General features: G+C 44.1%; 1 protein-coding gene across 9 annotated transcripts in view; it reads left to right on the top strand.

Moving 5' to 3' along the window:
- Nucleotides 1-20,340, top strand: part of CEP112 (centrosomal protein 112) — a 462,785-nt gene that overhangs the window by 34,930 nt on the left and 407,515 nt on the right. For all 9 annotated transcript variants that reach the window (XR_008315603.1, XR_008315601.1, XR_008315600.1 and 6 more), the window contains 2 exons: nt 421-514; nt 10,636-10,710. Coding sequence is in view for 2 of the 9 variants with exons in the window: in XM_053292958.1 (XP_053148933.1) it covers nt 421-514; nt 10,636-10,710 (169 nt within the window). In the remaining 7 variants the exon portion in view is untranslated. The remainder of the gene's footprint in view (nt 1-420; nt 515-10,635; nt 10,711-20,340) is intronic.

Below are 20,340 nucleotides of genomic sequence, written 5' to 3'. Positions count from 1 at the left end.
TTCAATTGTATTTTCATACGACTGTGAAGGTTTTAGAAGGGGCATGCTGAAGTATGGTTTTAACTTTCTGTGAACTAGCTTGAATGCACCTTGTCCACCCCTTGAGATCAGCAGGAGAGACCCTTTTCAGTTGTTTACCTTTCAAGTGAAAGCTCCGGGTGTTGAGGCATTCTCTGTGGCAGAGAGGAAGTTGTGTGTAGTGGTCCCTTGAGGTTCATAACCTGCTGTTTTTATTAGTTTATTATATTTAATGGCTCTGTCTTATTGCTGTCTTATTGAATTTTGTTTTTTGAAAGGTACTGTCTTTGAGTATTCTTGAGGTGGAAAGACAATATTGGAATATAAATACATGAGTGTTCAGTAATTTTTAAGGCCACATTTCATTTTCAACATGTTCTGATTTATTATTCTTTACTGCAGGGAACAACTTACATACAATGGAAAAATAGTACTAAAGTCACATTCCATGAGTCCACCTCATCCATCAGATGATGTCTTCTCTTCAAAGATGCCTGTAAGATTTTTCCCACTTAACATTTCCCACTTTGCAGTAAAATGTTGGTGTTAATGAATGTCAGTTCTCATGGTGAGACACATGCAAAACATTACCAGTAGAAAGGAAGCAAGCTGACTAGGGGCTTCTTGGGATAATGACAGAAAATTATTGAATAAGAGAAACTGTAGTTTAAAAGAAAGACATATGAATAGCCTTTGATTGACATTGTATTTTGCAATTGTAGGCTGAAGAAAGCCGCTGAGGTGTATAGTTTTTTGGGGTTTTTTTTTGGTCTTTTTGTCTTCATGTTATTAACCTTTTGAAGCAATGTAGAAGAATGTTTGCTTAGAAAGTTATATAATTAATGAATTATATTTATTAATTCCAGAAAATGGTCTTGCCCTATTTCCAAAGGCTGAGAGAAATGGAGGACAATATTTAGAAACATTTTATGAATTAGCCTTTTTACATCAAAACTATAAAACATATTAAACATAACACTAAACACCTCATTCATTTCCAGCTACCATGTGCTATCTTAAATAAGGTGTTGCACTGCCTCTTAAAATAATTCTCAGCAAATCTGGGCTTTGTTGAATTTCTAAGAGAAGAGAATTCCAGTGCTTAATAGAGATAACTGTTGCCTATTAAATGTATTCAGATCAACATCCAGAAATCTATTTTGGTTAAATGTAATTGTGATGAGATACAGAGGAAGAGTTGGGCTCTAAGGCATCAGCCATAGCTTAAAACCAATATTTTGGTGGAATAATAATAATAATAATAATAATAATAATAATTTTTTAAAAATTAGCTGTCCCATAATAAATTGTTCTCTGGGTGGCTTACAACACTAAAATATAACATTAAAACATGAGATACAAATTCAATATTCTTATAAAATACGTATTCATATAAAATATGATAAAAACACACAACACATTAAATCATAACGGACCCCCTCCAAAAAGGGGGGGGAAAATACAAAATACAATACAGAACAATTTAAAATACATTGATAAATCATTTAAAAGCAGATTAAAATTTAAAAGTCCTGAGTAAACAAAAAGGGCTTTACCTGGTATCTAAAAGAACAAAGTGATGAAGCCAGGTGAACCTCACTGGGGAGGCTATTCAATAAACTGGGTGCAACCACTGAAAAGGCCCTCTCCCTAGTAGCCACCCGCCTCACCTCGTTTGTCAGGGGCACTTGGATGAAGGCCTCTAAATATCTTAAGGTTTGGATTGGGACATATGAGGCAAGGCGCTATCTCAAGTAACCTGGTCCCAAGCCATTTAGGGCTTTAAAGTTAAAAACTAGCATTTTGAATTGGGCCCAGATATGGACTGGGAGCCAGTGCAGCTGATGAAGCACTGGCGTAATATTCTCAAGACGTCCAGTCCCAGTTAATAATCTTGCAGCCCTATTTCGTACCAGCTGCAGTTTCCGGACCATTTTCTAAGGCAGCCCTATGTACCTGTACAATGCATTGCAGTAATCTAAGTCAAAGGTTAGTAGAGCATGAATAACAGTGACCAAGTTATCTCTGTCCTGGTAAGATCACAGTGAGTGTATCTGAAGTTAATAAAAGGCTCTCCAAGCCACAGAGGCCACTTGAGCCTCTCGTGACAGTGCTGGATTGATGAGCACACCCAAACTGCAAACCTGGTCCTTTAGGGGGAGTTCAATCTCATCTAGAACAGGCTGAACATCATTCACCCAGGCAGAGGAAACAACGACCAGCACTATTTCTGTTTTGTCTGGCTTGAATGAGTCTCAACTTGTTTACCCTCAGCCAATCCATTACTGCATCCAGGCACCAATTCAGGACAGTCACCGCCTCACATGAATCTGATGAAAATGTGAGATACAAATAATAATAATAATAATAATTCAATTTCTATACCGCCCTTCCAAAAATGGCTCAGGGCGGTTTACATAGAGAAATAATAAATAAAATAAGATGGATCCCTGTCCCCAGAGGGCTCACAATCTAAAAGAAACATAAGATACACACCAGCAACAGTCACTGGAAGTACTGTGCTGGGGGTGGACAGGGCCAGTTACTCTCCCCCTGCTAAATAAAGAGAATCACCATGTTAAAAGGTGCCTCTTTGCCAAGTTAGCAGGAGTCCTCAATACCAAATCATAGACCACCTCTGTGAGCTCAGGCAAGGAGACAGCTAGGCAGCAGTGTGGGCGGTACACCAACAGAATCCCCACTCTCTCCCAAGAGCTGAACACCAGGTACAAACACTTTGAACCAGCACTCACTTAGACAGGGGGCCTGGAGGGGAAAAAAGAGCTTTTATATAGTGACCCCCACCCCTGGCTGTTCAGCCTATGATGATGCTGCACTAAATATCCAGGTGGACACAGCTGGGAAAGACTAATCTCTCCTAGTTCCCCCAGCCAGGTCTCTGTAATACAAACCAGGTCAGCCCCTTCCTCCACAATTAAATCATGGATGATGGAGATCTTATTCGAGACCAACCTGGCATTAAACAGCAGCACTGGCAGGCCAAAGAACAAGCTCATAAAGCAGTCAGGAACCCTCCCATTATGGAAACAACCAGAAGAAGGGATAGGAATAAGATGTTGAAACCCCTCTTCGAATGTAAATGAGGCCCCACACCATATGTTCCCCTACCTGTAACCACTCTAATGCACTATGCACTTTAAGGGAAGCCAGTGCAAATCCTGGATCATCTGTGTACAGTCATCCCTTGCCAACTGTGGTTTCCCCAATCATGGTTTTGAGTATCTGTGACTGGGAAATTGTGGGCTGGTCTTGCCAACCATGACCTGAGTATATGTGGTTTGGTGAGATCTTTTCGTGATTTGGGGGCTTCCCCCACAATTTTGGGTAGTTTCAAGGTTAAATTGAAACTCTTGCTGACCCTGCCAACTCCTTGCAATTTAAGGTGACTTGGAATAGTTATTTTGGGTTCAAAAATGCTTTTGAGCAATTTTTTGGGGGGGGTTCAAATTTTTCCAGAGGTTCAGTTTGCTCAATCCTTTTGCTTATTATTGGTGACTTTAAGGGATTCTGAGTGATTATTGGCAATTTTGGGGCGGTATTTCTAACTTGTTTTTTCAGTCTTTTTGCGACCGCAGTGCACTTAACCCCGTTTCCCATTGATTTCAATTGCTCGCCAACTGCAAATTTTTCAACGGTGAGGTTATGCCGGAATGGAACCCTCGTGGTTGCTGAGGGATGACTAACGCACTCAGAATGACCGGTGACAGGGAGGGATAAGCAGGAGCTTCCTGAACAGTTTGGTATTGTAGAAGACTGAGTGGCAGAAAAGATGAAAAGGACTTTGTGAGAATCTAGGAAATTTTTCAAAGACATGAAGAGCTATGACTGGTGCTTGCTTTAGATTCAAATTATTTGTACAGCACATTAATTGTAAGGTAAATGTAGCTACATGAAAAAGAAATGCAAATAGAAGTGCCTTTATCAGCTTTGGCTATACACCAACTGCATCAATTTCTTGAGATAAATGACCTCAGAACAGTGGTACATCTGCTGGTAACCTCCAGACTGGATTATTGCAATGTGCTCTATGTGATGCTGCCTTTGTGTGTAGTCCAGAAACTACAATGCAGCAGCCAGGTTGGTCTCTGAGTCATTTCAGAGAGACCATGTTACTCCTATATTGAAAGATCTATATTGGCTGCCGATAAATATCCGGGCAAAATACAAGGTGCTAGTTATAGCCCTAAACAGCTTGGGCCCTGGGTGTTTAAGAGAACATCTTCTTCATTATGAATCCCACCACTCACTGAGATCATCAGGAAAGATCTGTTTGCAGTTGCCACTGGCTTGTCTGGTGGCTGCTCAGGGACTGGCCTTCTCCCTCAGACGAGGATTGTATCCGAGGAACATGGGTTGTCGCCACCTACTGCTCCGAGACAGGGCCAATCAGAAAAGATCTTGATAGCAGGAGGGAGGGACAACCCCCTCGCCTCTTCAGTCTTAGCCCTGTCTCGCTCCAAGCAGGTGCTCTCCTTTTGCTTCGCTCCAGTTTTCACCTCTTCGTATTTTCTACTGCCTTGTGTTAGCTAGCAGTTTGGGGCATAAAGAGGGAAAAGACATGTCCTAGCGCTCCGCTCGCGATCTCTCCTGCATTCGCGGCGGTGAGTTTTTAACCATGGAGGTTTCTGGCTCGCGCTGTGAGAGGGAGGCCTCTCCCTCCCTCTCTGAGGACTCCATCGCCCCGGTGGTGTGCCATGCTGAGTGGGCTGCGGCTACCTCACCCGCGCCCGTGACTCAGCCCCCCCAGCCGAAGAAGCCCAAAAAGCTCTCTAAGGAGAAGAAGGCGGCAGCGCGCGCGGCCAAGCGCGTTGCACCTCAATCGCCTGCGGGTGTTGGTCGAGGGCATGGGGTGTCTGGCGGGGGGACCCAGTCCCTCCCGCCGCTATTGGAGAGCGGCTCGGGGACTCAGGCGGAGGATCAGCCAGAACAGCAAGGCTCCCAGGTAGGGACTTCATGCTCGGGAGAGCCTGCCGCCAAGCGTGCCTGTCCCTCTCCTCCCTCTCTAGAACGGAGGTCTCCTGGTGTGCCTGAGGAGGAGATTCCTCCAAGTTTCGCTGCCCTCCTCCGGCGGGTAGTCACGGAGGAGTTTGGCAAACTTGTCCCTGATCTCGCCCGGCAAATTCCCATCTCCGCCACTCCGGCATCCATTTTGAATCCCCAGGCGGCGGGAACAGTCGATTCGGCCGCCATTTTGGGGGAACAGGCGGGAAACCCTCTCGTTTTGCCGCCTCAGCCGTGCGCTCCTGGGTCTTTGCGGGCACCTTTGGGACCGCCTACCCTGTCGCCCTGTGCTCCTTCTCGCCCTTCTGGGCAAGGGGCTACTTCAGCAGCACCTGTCTTATTTCCAGAGGAAGAAGGGGAACAGCCTTCTGAGGACTCTGATTCAGGCAAGGAGGAGGGGGAGCAGTCTGGAGATGAAGGAGAGTTTTTGCCGCCTTCCCAGGCCCCCTATAGTTTGTTTAGTCAAACTGATTTCCCAGTTCTCCTTCATAAGGCCCGGAAGTCCCTCCGCTTGGAGGGGTTTGTTTCTCCACCACAGGAGGTGCCAGAAGGGGATCCGGCTGTGTTACCTTTGCTGAAGGCCCCGGAAGTGGCTGTCCCTTGTCCCCAGATATTTCTAGACATCATTCAAAGTGAATGGGACCGGCCCTTAGAAAGCAAGGGTCCTCCACCCGGGGTTAGGCGACTTTACACTATTCCCAAACCAGTTATGGATATGTTACAGGTCCCTCCGGTGGACAAGGAGGTCGCTGCTCTTGTAACTGGGGCAGTCCTTCCAAAGGACGGGGATGAGGTTCTTCGTAATGTGGAGGACAAGAAGTGTGATGCTGCATTACGCAGATCACATGAAGCCTCAGCCCTCGCTGTCAGGGCTTCGGTGGCCAATTCCATTTTTTCGAGCGTCTGTTTTATGGGTTAGGGACCTTCTTCCCATGGTTCCTCTGGAGCTCGTGGCCCTTCGTCAGGGTCTCAGTAAGTTAGGCAAGGCTTCTGCCTTTATGGCCGACAGCTCCCTGGATGCCGTCCAGCTGTCTGCCCGGGCTATGGCTTCTGACATCACAGTCAGGAGACACTTATGGCTCAAAAACTGGAAAGTTGATCAGAAGTCGAGGAGCAATTTGGCCAATTCTTCCTTTAAAGGGGGTAAGCTTTTTGGGGAAGTATTGGAGTCCGTGCTAGTTGAGACTAAAGACAAGAAAAAGGCTATGCCCTCCTCCGTTCAGCGGCAGGAGCGCAGATCCTTCTCTAATGCTTCTTCTTCCTTTTCCTCCCACTCCTCAAGCAGCTTTGGGCAGAAGGGGTACCGGTCTAATTTTCGTGCCCGACAGAACAAGCAGGACAAGCCTTCTTGGTCCAGATCCCAGGGCTTCTCCAGAGACTGGCCTCAAGGGAAGTTCCAGCATTCAGGCCAGTATGCGAAGTCTGGGTTCAAACGCCCCTCTCCACAATGACTCCGTGCCGGAGCCGCAGGTGGGCGGCCGGCTGGCATTCTTCGCCCACCAGTGGACCCGGACGTCCACAGATGCCTGGGTTCAGCGCATAGTTTCCCAGGGATACAGCCTGGAGTTTCCTATCCCAGCCCCCGGACCGGTTCCTCTCCTCTCCGCTATCCCGCAACATACGCAAGCAGGCCCTGATGCTCAAGGCAATTCACCACTTGCTCGACATCAGGGCAATCGAGCTGGTCCCCCCAGAGGAGGCGGGACATGGAGTTTATTCTATACTATTTTTGGTTCCAAAAAAGACCACAGAATGGAGGGCCATTTTGGACTTAAAGTTTGTCAATCGCTTCCTCAAGGGGAGGCATTTTCGGATGGAAACCCTGAGGTCCATCCTCATGGCCCTCCAGGAAGGGGACTACTTGGCCTCCATAGACCTCAAGGAGGCCTACCTCCATGTTCCCATTCACCCTCTGGACAGGAGGTTTCTGCGGTTTGCGTATGCAGGGGTCCATTACCAGTACCGGGCGCTCCCCTTCGGTCTCTCGACTGCGCCGCGAGTGTTCACCAATATTATGGTGGCACTCGTGGCGCACTTGAGGACCAGGGGGATACATCTTTACCCTTTTCTGGATGGCCTTTTAATAAGGTCGCCATCTTGGGACAAAGGGCTTCTGGACATCAGGGAGACCCTAGTGGTCTTAGCCAGTCACGGGTTTCTAGTGAACTGCAAAAAGAGTTCCCTGGTCCCCAGCAATGTGATTGAACATTTGGGGGCGATAATAGACACGTCTCGGGGGACTGTCCATCTCACCGACGAAAGGAGACAAAAGTTGCTTGCCACTTGCTGCAAGCTGCAGGGTCAAACTCAGGCACAAATTCTGTATCTCTCCCACTTACAGGGCCTGATGGCTTCCACGATCGGGATTGTGCCCTGGGCGCGTTTTCATTCTCGTCCTCTACAGTGGCTCCTTCTACCCCTTCAGGAACTCATCACGAGCAGGTCGAGACTCAAGGTGTCCCTGACTTCTCGCGTTCATCTGTCCCTCAGGTGGTGGATGTCCCAGGCTCTCCGCAGGGGGGTGAGTTTCCTGCCGGTCGACCGGGTCATGGTGACGACCGACGCAAGTCTCTCAGGATGGGGAGGTCACTGCGGCCCTCAGGTGGCTCAGGATCCGTGGTCAGACATAGAGCGTCGCCAATCCATCAATTGGTTGGAGCTCCGGGCGATTCGGCTAGTCCTGGCTCGATTCCTTCCCGAGATTCAGGGTCGGCACGTGCTCGTGCGCACCGACAATGCCACCGCCAAGGCACATCTCAATCGTCAGGGGGGAACAAGGTCTTGGCCCTTAATGTGCGAAGCCGAGACTCTGTTGCGCTGGGCAGAAAAGAACCTGGCCTCATTGGAGGCCGATCATATCAGTGGGGTGGACAACTCGGTGGCAGACTGGCTAAGCCGGTCTCAGCTGGATCGGGGGAATGGATCCTGGTCGATCGAGCGTTCAGGGAGATTGTCCTCCGGTTCGGGGTTCCCCAGTCGACCTCTTTGCACTTCCAGTCAACTCCAAGGTGCCCAGATTTTTCTCCAGGTTTCCATCTCCGGGGGCAGAGGCGGTGGATGCTCTGATGTCCCCCTGGCCGCAGGGTCTGCTCTATGCTTTCCCACCCTTTGCGGTGTTATCCCGGAAGGTGCGGAGGATCAGATACCAGAAAGCAGAGGTCATCCTTGTGGCTCCGCATTGGCCATGGCGGCCGTGGTTTTCAGACCTGGTTGCCCTCTCGATAGAGCCCCCTCTACCTCTGGGAACTCGAGCGCATCTTCTCCACCAGGGTCCCGTCCTTCATCCAGACCCAGCGTGGCTCAATCTTCACGCTTGGAGATTGAGCGGGACTCTCTAGCGCGTTGTGGATACCCCGTTGCGGTCCAGGATACTATCTTGGCCTCAAGGCGGCCGTCCACGGCTCGTATATACCAGTCCACCTGGCAAGCCTATACTCAGTGGTGTCTCGCCTCCGGGGGGGACCCTCTGGCGGCTTCGGCGACGCAGGTCTTAGGCTTCTTGCAGATGGGTCTAGATAAGGGCCTCTGTCCCAACACTCTGCGTCGCCAGGTGTTCGCTTTTTCGTCTGTGCTAGGGGTTCCAGGAGTCCCTTCCATGGCTGCACATCCCCATGTACAGTGTTTCCTGAAGGGAGCAGCTGCCTTAAAGCCCCCTCCCATCCATCGTTTTCCCACGTGGGATCTCAACTTAGTTCTCGGGGCCCTCTCAAAGGCACCATTCGAGCCTTTGCGCGCTGTTCCTCTACGGATTCTAACCTTGAATGTTTTGTTCCTGATAGCCATCACGTCAGCCCGTCGGGTCTCCGATTTGGGTGCCTTGTCTGTCAGGAAGGAGCTGTGCCTGGTTTTTCCTGACTATGTGATTCTTCGCACTGACCCCACTTACCTTCCCAAGGTGAACTCCATCTTTCACAGGGCGCAGGAGCTGATGCTCCCCTCCTTTTGTCCTAATCCTTCCTCCCCAAAGTAGAGGGAATGGCACAAATTGGACGTCCGTCGTGCGATCCGTATTTGCTTGAGGCGGACTAAATCTTTCAGGGTCTCCGAATCCTTTTTTGTGTCCTTTTGTGCCAGTTCTATGGGTAGGAAGGTCTCTGTCTCCTCCCTGGCACGCTGGATCTGCCAAGCTATCCAGCTGGCCTACGCCGCGGCAGGAGAGACTGCGCCTGAGGGTATTACCGCTCACTCCACCCGGAGCGCAGCAGCCTCTGCGGCCTTGTCTACCTTGGCCCCCTTAGCTGATATTTGTAAAGCTGCCACTTGGGCGTCCCTTTCTACTTTCGTTAAACACTATAAGATACACGGTTGGGCCTCTGCAGATGCATCCTTTGGCCGACGTGTATTGCAGAGGGTGGTCCCTACTTAGGATCAGACCTTCTGGTGTGTGCCCTCCCGATTTGGGTTATAGCTTGGGTATGTCCCATGTTCCTCGGATACAATCCTCGTCTGAGGGAGAATGAATCGTTGGCACTTACCTGAATGGTCATTCTCCTCAGACGTATGGATTGTATCCGACCCACCCAATTGTGTGTCTGATCCTGTTCCCCTCTGATTGTCCTTTTTCTACTGTACTCTATATTACTGTGGGGTGGTGTTTTCCTCCTCTGTTCTGAGGTTTAATTGAGGGGTTGTTTCAGTGTTAGGCTTGGGCCAGGCATCCTTGTCAGTTGCTTCTTTGGGCACCTTGCCTTACTTTAGTTTTCTACAGTGTTTATTCTAGTTTGCCTTTTTTGGAGCTTCGAAGCGCTTTGTTAATGACTGAAGAGGCGAGGGGGTTGTCCCTCCCTCCTGCTATCAAGATCTTTTCTGATTGGCCCTGTCTCGGAGCAGTAGGTGGCGACAACCCATGTTCCTCGGATACAATCCATACGTCTGAGGAGAATGACCATTCAGGTAAGTGCCAACGATTCATTCTCTGCTGCTGCCCCAAAGTTTTGGAATGCGCTCCCTACTAAAATAAGAGCCTCCTCATCTCTGACAACTTTTAAAAAGTTTTTAAAGTCATATCTATTCACTCAGGCTTTTAATTAAATATTGTTTTAACAGTTTTAACTTCATTTTAAAATGTTGTTTTAGAATTTAAATTGTTGCAATGTTTTAACTTTTACTGTATCATTTATTTTGTTTTAACTAATGTTTTAAGTTTTCTATTGTCATTTATTTTAACTAATGTTTTAACTCTTTCTGTTTGTTTGCTTGTTGTAAACCGCCCAGAGATGTGAGTTTTGAGCAGTATAAAAATATGTTAAATAAATAAATAGGCACCTACTGGCTTAGTTTCATAAGAAGTATAGTCGTTCCTTCATAATATAAGGCAGTAGTGCCTATTTGAATGTATTTTCATGTACCAATAATAAATGTCTAATGTTCTCCTGAAGGTCTATACATTCCAAAACACATTAGGACTTCTGAGTATTTGCATTAATAATTGTGTGTGTCAAACATGAGTACCTATTTGAACTGGTAGTTAAAAAAGCAACAACTTGTGCAGAAAATAAATTTCTAACACTAGGCCAAAATTCTCCTTTCTGTTCTTCGATACAGTTTGTCCATGTTGTTTGTTGTAACCTTTCATCTGAGATTTTAATCTTCTAGGAAGATCATCGCACAAAAAAATTTTCTTTGGATGACAGTGATCTTGAAGTTCGCCTCAACAGCTGGAATCTGGGGGTAATTATTTTAAGCATGTGTCCTTTCATTTACTGGCTTTAGAACAAAATTTATTGGCAAATTTAGTTTCAGCCTCCAGTATGGTCATTAAGACCTTGCATAAGAGTTTATTCTAACATTTGGGAAACTATTTGGATCAAATCCCAACATTTTCAGAGTTGATGAGCTAGCAAAGAAGGTTGATAGGAAGGTATTTTGTTATCTGTGGAATTGCCTTCCTATGTTTGTAACACGTTTGATATCCTGGAAGCAATACTATTACACGGAATAAAATAAAAAACTGAACTTCCCCCCCGTTATTTCTCCTGCAGCCTTTAGAATTCAAACATGTAAAAAGGTGGTAAATTAGTTATGCTGGTGGCTCTTCACTCCAGTTTAAAGCATATTTTTATTCTAAACACATTCAGAGGTGAAAATTTGGTACCACGTTACCACTTGATATATAACTAGAGTTTTCAAGAAATATAAGGAATCCTCATCTCAATCATCAATAAAGTGGGAGCTATAAATGAGCATTCATAACATCAAGTCTGAGCTGCTGGGCATCTAGCTATTGCTGTCAAATCAAGCTTTCTCTTTACAGCCATGCTTTTCAAGGAATGGATTTTTTAAAATCCAGATTACAATCTCTACTCGGTGCTTAGATCACTTAATGTATGCTAATTATCCTGTAACATGCTTTGATCACCCTTTTGCTCAGCCTGCACCAGTGGATAGAAATGGATGGTTCCAAAATCTTTGAATTTGTGTTTGAGAACATGCTCCCAAACCTACCTGATTATCTTAAACAATACTGGTTTTTATTCTGTACTATGGTTCAGAATTTCCACTCTTTCAGTTCCCTTTAACCCGTACAATGGGGGTGGAGAGAGTTACAACTTATCTGGTATATGACCTCATAAATATGGACTAATACTGCATATTTGGATCTACAGTGTTATATAGATTAGATTAGTACATTAGTACTTTTCCCCTTTCAAAGTGTAACAGTATTTGCTTCATATATTTTTGAATGTGCGGCAACTATTCTTTTATTTCATCTATTTATATTCTAGTCATGTTCTGACAAATTTTGAAAAGCAGTAGCCTTTTGATCTTGATAAATTTCTGGTTTTCGTAATTGGAATTCTAATATAAGTTGACGCTTGAATACTTTTGAATAACCCTCCTTTCAGAGCTTTTTATTAACTTTTATCTAAATAGATATGGGACTGTCACATATTAGGCTTTGTTGGCTAGAATTTGAATTAGTAATGCAGAGAGAGATTCTACTGTGTTAGGAAACAAAAACAATCCCTTGTTTTCACATTTATACAAATTCAAATAATCCGCAATGAGGCTGGAACTACTTTGAGCTACTTTTGTCACTTGTGCAATTATTTTGAACTCTACTACTACATAATTTATATACTGCTTATATTTATTTACAAATAAATATTAATATAGTATATCTGTATAGAAAAGTGTTCAAAGAAGTTTACATTTTAAAAAAGTTATAAATAAATAAGATGGTCCCTTTCCCAGAAGGGCTCACAAGTCTAAAAGGAAATACAAGGTTGCCACCAGCAACAACCACTGGAAGAATGCAGTCTCTCTATAAATTTGGTGGCCTGCAAATATTCTTGTGCTAAGTGGTGATGTTAGAAAGTATACAGCTTTCTTTTGGGAGCGATAGGGATGATTAGACAGGACAATTTTAAAAATGTCTCTTTGGGGGTCTTTGGTGGCAGAACGTCACATTATAGAAGTTGTTTTGATTAAATACCAACTCAGCTACTCTTTGATGGAAATGGTCATGAAACGCAGTACACAAACATAGATTAATGTCACAATTTCTATTGTAAACAGCTTAATATGGGAAATACAATCAGTACTTCTCACTAAGCAGTAGTTCACCTTCAGTTTAGTAGGGTGCAGGATATCACAGTTCATGCTGCAAAACATGCACTGCTGTACAAAGTATTAAAGATAGAGATCACTATCAGTCAAAATGATGCATGACATCATAGGGTGTCCTCATCTGAAAAGCTGCTTGATGTACAAGAGAACCTCATTATCCATGGATTCAGTATCTGCGGATTTGCGTATCCATGGTCCTCTAATAGACACCGACCTCAGCAGACACGGCGGGGGGGGGAGAAAAAAAACATATTGTCTCACGTATCCACGGGACAGGGGTGGCTGGAAATGACCATGGAGATCATTTCTGGCTGGCATTTTGTTCGTTTAAGTAAAAGAAAAGAAAAATGGTGACTTTCAGCCGATTTGGCGGTTTTCTGGGACACAGCACAACTTGATGGGAGTAGCCGATCAGGGTAAGGAGCTCTCCCCTGCATTCCCCCCCCTCCCCAACTGGCTGATTTTTTGGCTGTCCAGGAACCTAACTCCCGCGATCCCATAGCTACAATTCATGGTTTCCATATCCACAGCTGGGAATGGAAGCCCCATGAATATCGAGGTTCACCTGTATGCATATTCTGCAACCAAGAGTAGAGAAAGAAAGGTGGGGAGGGGGAAACTAAAAACGTTTAACGTTCATCTGGAAATATTGTAAAAGAAACAGTGTTGGTTTAGATAGAGATTGGTACTACTGTTTTTCATACATGAGGAACCCAGTATTCAAATGAATACAAGAGCAGTTCCCTCAGTAAGGGTGATACAGCAGGAAATTGTGTTCAGAGTGTTAAACAGAAGTTCCAGTGCATTGTGCTGTACATGCAGTTCACAGTAACATACACATATGGATTAGAATGTCTTGCATTATCATTTCACTGATTGAGTTTATACCATTTATCAAAAAGCCATAAGCAAACAGGATTCCAATAAAATATTTTGAGAAACATCTTCACCATTTCTGTGATAGAGATTCAGTAGAATCAGAGTAATGAACATGAGTTCATAAACCTTAACAGTAATGCCTTCAAGAAGCAGTTCTAACTCATTTGGTGAATAATTATGGATGATGGATATATTCTGTAATTTGTAGTGCAGTGTACCTGAGAGTCAATTAGACCCTTATTTCTGTTGGAGCTAGGGCCCTGGCAGCATCGACTCTCAGCTGCAGTGTTTATCGGGGTGTAGGGTCATGGGTAAAAGTGCTGGATTCCTCCCCTCTTTGTTCTTCCAGTGTTAGTCTCCATTTTGTCTCTCCAAAGATGGCTTTTTGTTTTGGTCTTTCTCTTCAGCCATGAGCTACAGCTGAAATTAAGCTGCAGGCTTGTTCACATTTGTTTGTAACCTTTTCTTTAAATAAATCCTTCTTCAATACTGAAGAACTGGCTCAAGACCTCTTGCTTTGTTACTTTCTCACCAAACTGGATTTGCTTTGTTACTTGGGGACTGAACTGCCATTCTTCCCCTACAAATGGTTATGGGCCCAGAAGCCAGTCAATAAAAGAGAAAAGCCTAGAGAGTTAAATAGAAAGCAAAGAGAAAAGCTTTGAAAATGGAGACAGCAGAAGGATTCCAGATGACTGAAAAGTTGCAGTGTTCTGAGTACGAGCTCTGGTCTTTCAAGATGGAGATTCTCCTCAAGAGTTATTGACTTGGCAGTGTTCTGCACACTCAGCGTCCTGCAGATGCAGGAAAGGAGCAGAAAGAATGTGACAGAGCAGATGAAAAGGCATCAGGAATGATTTGCTTGGCGGTGAGTGACCCAATCTTAGTGCTTCTAAGAGACAAAGAAAATGGAAACAATATGTGGGAAACTCTGAAGGGGTTATATAAAAAGGTAGTGATGTGCACGGAACTGCACCTCTGCGGTCCGGCACTGGGGAGGGGGACTGGTGTACTTACCCCTCCCGCCGCTTTCCCCCCTCCAGCGCTCCCAGTTTTTAAGGCATTTGGGGCGGCAGGGTACCTTCCTGCCACCCCTTCCCCATTCCTTGGCTAAAAGCTTCAAAAGGCATACTGTGCGTGCAGTTTCCAAAGTGCATCCAGTAAGAAAACTCAGCAATAAAAGACTTGGAAAAGAAGAAAGTCTGCCCAAGTACATAAATGAAATGTTAGAAATATCTAGGCTACTGCAAGCTCAAGAAATAATCATGTCAGATACAATTTTGATAGGATTGCGGTTGAATAGTTTACCACATTACTTAGTGTGACTAGTGTCTTAGAAGTCAAGGGGGATGCAGACTTACATTTTGTACTTAACCGTCTAGAGGATTTTGATTTGTGTAAAAAGGATGATAGGCTACCAGAGGAAAGTGAAGAACATTCATTTAGAACCTTACAAAGAAATAAGAAATGCTTTATTTGTGGAAACCCCAAACACTTGCAGAATAAGTGTCCCAAGAATAAAGATTTTGAAGACAAAAGGCAAGCAAAACAAAGTTGCAAGGAGAATGAGTCATCTGGCAACACAGAGTACAGAACTTTCAAGCAATCAGGGACCAAAGCTAATAAGGAAAGGATATATGTTGCAAGAACAGATAAAGTTTGGGAAGCTAAGTCTGAGAAATGCAGTGGTGGCATTTGCATTGATTCAGGAGCTACAAGCAACCTGATTATAGAAAAGGAGAGATTTATAAATTTAAATATAAGTTGTAAAATCTCTATATATTTGTCAGATGGAAAACTGATGTATGCGGAAGGGAAAGGATCTGCACAGTTGCTCTGCAAACTGGAGAAAGGAGAAACCATTGGAATAACACTGGAAGAAACTTTTGATGTGCCTAGTCTAGAAGCAAGTCTGATGTCCGTAAAATATGCTACAGAAAGGGGCTATGAAGTAAAATTTAAAGGAAGGCAGTTTTTCATTACTCATAAATAGGAATTGCTTATGAAAGCAGTTTTACAAGAGAATGGATTGTCTGAAGTAGAATGTGTGACTGAAAAGGCCAAAACTGTGAAGAAATGCACATACAAAGGATGTCTGAATTTGAAGGTTAGGCCATAGAGATGCCAAAATGATATGTCAGGCTGAAAAGTTGGATTTGGTAAAGGGTCTAAAAAAAGCCCCCTGAAGCACTGAATCAAAGTGTGTATGCTGTATAAGAGCAAAGGCAACATGACCTGCTTTTCTTCCATGCAAATAAAGAGAAACAGAGCATCCTTTGGATCTGATTCATAATGATGATTGTGGAACAATGCAAGTTAATACATCAGGAGGGAATAAATATGTTCTTACTTTCATTGATGACTATTGTAGATATACATATACTATTAAGTGGAAAGGGACAAGTACTAGAAAGATCAAAATAATATGTTGCAAGAGTGAGTAACAAGTTTGGGAGAAAGCCACAGATCCTCCACACTGTCAGTTGTGGCAAATACACTGGGAATGATGTCATAATATTCCTAAAGGAGGAGGGCATTGGACACCAAAAGACTGTTCCTTTATACTCCGGAGTAAAATGGAGTGGCAGAACAAAAAAACCATTCTCTTATGGAAATAATGAGATGCATGCTTGTGCTACTGGTTTGGCTACTAAATTTTGGGGAGAGGCAGTGATGACGGCTACTTATCTCCAAAACAGATTGCCGACAAAGGCCACAGGAACAACGCCACATGAATTATGGCATGGCAACAAGCCCTCTTTGAGCCATATAAAAGTGTTTTATATGAGGGGCCAGCAGGGCCAGGGGATCTTGGGAGAGAAGGATCAGGATCTGAGCCATGAAACAGCCACTATCTCATTGAGGATGCAGGCGGGAAAAACGTCAACAGCAGGTGAGGTACTTGCGGAAAAGTAGTTGACTGACAAGAAGGCAACAAGAGCTGGATTGAATCTATGGCAGCTGGCGGGGGTGGAGTGTTGATTAAGTGCATGTGGCTGCGGACTATAAATTTGACAGCCTGTGCCTTGAACAAACTGCTGGAAACAACACGTCTAATCGGCTCTGAGCTTTTGTGGGAGAGTTTGTGACAATCCATCAAAAATTAAAAGTTGCCTGCTAGTGGTGGACCCAAATTAGTAGGCTATATGGATGCAGACGGTGGAGGATCAAACAGACCAGAAGTTAACCAGTGGTTATGCATTCTTTTATGGTAGTGGAGCAGTCAGTTGGCATAGCTGCAAGCAATCAATAGTTGCTCTCTCATTTACTGAGGCAGAAAATGTATCTGCCACTCAAGCATGTCAAGAGGTGGCATGGCTGCATAAGCTAACATTGGATTTCACCATAGATGAACCAAAACCCAATGAGATGTTCGAGGATAATCAAAACTGAATCCAGAATGCACAAATGGAGAAAATTAAATTTAGAGCAACACACATTGAAACAAAATATCATTATGTACGGGATACACAAGAAAATGTTCTTGTAAAATTGATGTATTGTTTTAAGTGAACAAATGGCAGTAGATGTGCTAACTAAGCTGTTGCACAGGGATCGTTTCAAAACCTTGAGAGAGAAGTTGGGACTTCTAGATAGCAGCACGAGCCAATGAGAACGAGTGTTGGAGCTAGGACCCTGACAGCATCAGCTCTCAGCAGCAATGTCTCATAGTGACTACTTGGGTGGAAGTGGGGGTTAGGGCCATGGATAAAAGTGCTGGACTCCTCCCCTCTTTGTTCTTCCAATGGTAGTCTCCATTTTATGTCTCCAGAGATGGCTATTTGTTTTGGTGTCCCTTCTCAGCTGTGAGCTACAGCTGAAATTAAGTTACATGCTTGTTCACATTCGTTTGTAACCTTTTCATTAAATAAATCCTTGTAGTTCTTCAATACTAAAGAACTGTCTCAAGACCTCTTGCTTTTCTGCTTTCTCACCAAATGGGTTTTGCTTTGTTACTTGAGGACTGAACTGCCATTTCCTCCCTACAATTTTCACCCCTGTGCTTCGATACTTTCAAAAAGGCAAGGGATACCATATGTACTCATTTTTAATATGCATTCCGGATAGAACTCTAAATTGGCACTGAGAACAAAGGGCTTAAGCTCATCCATCACACAAAATATTATGTACAGAATTGCCAAGGGTTAGAAAAACAACACATCCTTGGTTTGGTTTGAAAACCTAACACCAGAAGCAGATACATTATTGACATTTTTGTGCTATGTGGGCCTATGTTATGTGTTGCAGAAGAAGTTAAGGAAGAGCTAGTAGAATAAGTATTCCAAGACCTCCCTATACAATCCTACAGTTGTCATGTATAGTATTAGTTTGGGGCAATTGGGACTTCTTTTTTTTTAAACAAAATACAATATGTTACAATGTGACTGCTAACGTAAACTTGGATTCTCAAGAAGACATTTCATCTTGAAATAATCCACTTGAATATGTGGATTATTATATGTGTTTTGAATACATGTACACACATGCACAGACATGATTTTTTTAGCGGAGCCACTACAGATACATAATGTATTCCTTTTGGATAATATTGATATTGAAATGAACAGTGTGCCTGTTTGTTGAGGACAGAAAGTGCTTGAGCCACTTGAAGAACACCAGTTACTGCTGTGCAATCTAGTTTTCTTGTCCATATATCCCAGTAACAAAGAGAAGCAGAGTATCTGTTTGCTTCTCTTTTGTGTTGTGAGAGGCAAAAGGATATTTCTATTGTGTAGTATTTATTTTGGATAACACAGCAACATTTGCTGCAGTGAAGAGAATAAGATATTCAAAGGCTAAATTAAGGCCAGTCTGCAAGTTTAAAAAGGCGAACACAGTCACTTGCTGGAATCTCCTCCTCTACTTGTACTTCAAAGAATGAACTGGTGGAGGAGTAGCAGGCCATGTCTTTTAAAACTGCAGCTTCTGTTTCCTTTCTACAACAGGAACAGAGGGCCCAGCTTGTTCAGATTCTGTCAGAAGGATGAAACTTGAGATGAGAATAAGTGAAACTTCTTTCAGTCTCCTTAAACACACAACTGGGAGCTGGTTCTATCCCCAAAACAAAAACAGATGAAACATTCCACCCACAACAAAATATAAAAGAGGAGTTTTAGTGACAAAAGGCTTCTAATATGCAGTTATTAATCAGAAAATGCTTATGGCCAAGATCCAAATAACCACATTGTTAGTTTAGTGTGCCTAAAGGGGCATTGAGCTTGTATGTCCTGAACCAGATTCCCCTGACCCACAGAAACAACCCTTGGTACTTAGGCAGTTTCAAAAGCAATTTTTATTGTGGCTTTGAGATACCTGCTATTTAGAGGATGAATAAATAAACCCCATTGGGTGTATCTTTGGATCCCAGCCAGTATATTATTTATATCCCTTCCTATTCAGAGGGATCCAGTTGCAGTCCAGAGCCTAAGTGCCTTTTACTCCTGTGATAGTTCCAGCTTGCAGTTCTGGAAGCTTGCTGCAGGGGGCAGACATTCACAAGTACCTAAGGTTCTCGACTCCAGCCCAGGCAGTTCCAGACACTTGGGGATGGTTGTGTAGTTCTGATTTCTTTTCTCTCTCTTTGAATAGTAGACCCGCATGCTATATTATTAAAAAGCCCTCTGCTTCAAAAGCGGTTGACTATGCAGTGTAGACAGGGGGAACACAGCAATTAAAAAAACCCCAGGTCAAACTCAGCTGTCTGGAGTTGTGTAGTTCTTTGTATCCTGGCCATTGAGCTATGTATATTGAATTGCTTTCCTTACTGCCAGAAGAAGTATGATTCAGCTGACAACTACTGAATATTGTCTTGCTTGCTTTTCCTGAGTTGCTTGTCCAGCACTAACCTGAAGTCATTGTAATATGGCTATGTTGCTCCCTGTTCCTCTCAAAGCACATTAGTAGTAATATTGATGATAATATTGTTAGCATCTATCTATAGAATTAATTCTCCCAAGATGTGCCAGTCTTGGATGTGTGAGGATGCGTGGTGGAACTCTTGCGAGAGTGGTGGCACTTGCAAGAGTTCCTGACTTTGGGCGCAGAGGAGGCGTGAGGAGGCGGCTGGCTGGCGGGCGGGTGAAGCTGTGCCGGCCTGGGGAGGCAGCTGGCGGGAGGAGGTGGTGACAGGCTGGCCGGAGGCGGCAGGGGTGCGGGAGAGTCAGGGAGAACCAGGGGTGCAGATGCTCTGTGCCCGGTCAGCTAGTTAGTATTATTAATATTAGTGGCTGGCATCCACACTAGTGTCGTGCTAGTACAGCAAAAGAAATTGTGCTCACATAAGAAGTTTGTTAAGCTGTGTGAAGTTGTGGTCTTCCGTGATGCTTCACAAATGCTATTGGAAGAGCTCTGGGACACATGCAAGGTTGTGCAAAGCATTCTGCAAAATATTGTGTAATGTATCAACATCTTCTACTTGGACAAGGACTAGTCTGGAGCAGGCATTCCTTTTTTGGTGCAATCGTTGTATTACATAGTTGTGCTGGCACAGGGCTGCAGAACGTGGGCCATCCAGCTGTTGTTGGACTACAGTTCCCATTATTCTTGACTGTTGGCCTTTGTGGCTGGGAATTATGGCAGTGGTAATCCAACAACAGCTAGAAGGCCAAAGTTGTGCAACCCTGTACTAGCGCAACATTCTTGTGATAAAACATAAGTCTAGATGTAGGCCGCCGTTGTTTTTTGTTGTTAACAACACTTTTTTTGTTCTTCCTTCCCTTCCTCGTATATATATTCCTCCGTATTATTTCTAATTACTTATATCAGGCTGCTTTTCCAACCATAGTATAATGAAATTGTATGTGTTCCCTGAAGAACTAATGGGAAACTTGAGAACTCTTAAACCAAAGTTTT

Source organism: Hemicordylus capensis, chromosome 2, assembly GCF_027244095.1.
Source record: "Hemicordylus capensis ecotype Gifberg chromosome 2, rHemCap1.1.pri, whole genome shotgun sequence".
NCBI classification, from domain to species: Eukaryota; Metazoa; Chordata; class Lepidosauria; order Squamata; family Cordylidae; genus Hemicordylus; species Hemicordylus capensis.
This window is presented reverse-complemented; position numbering and strand designations above follow the sequence as displayed.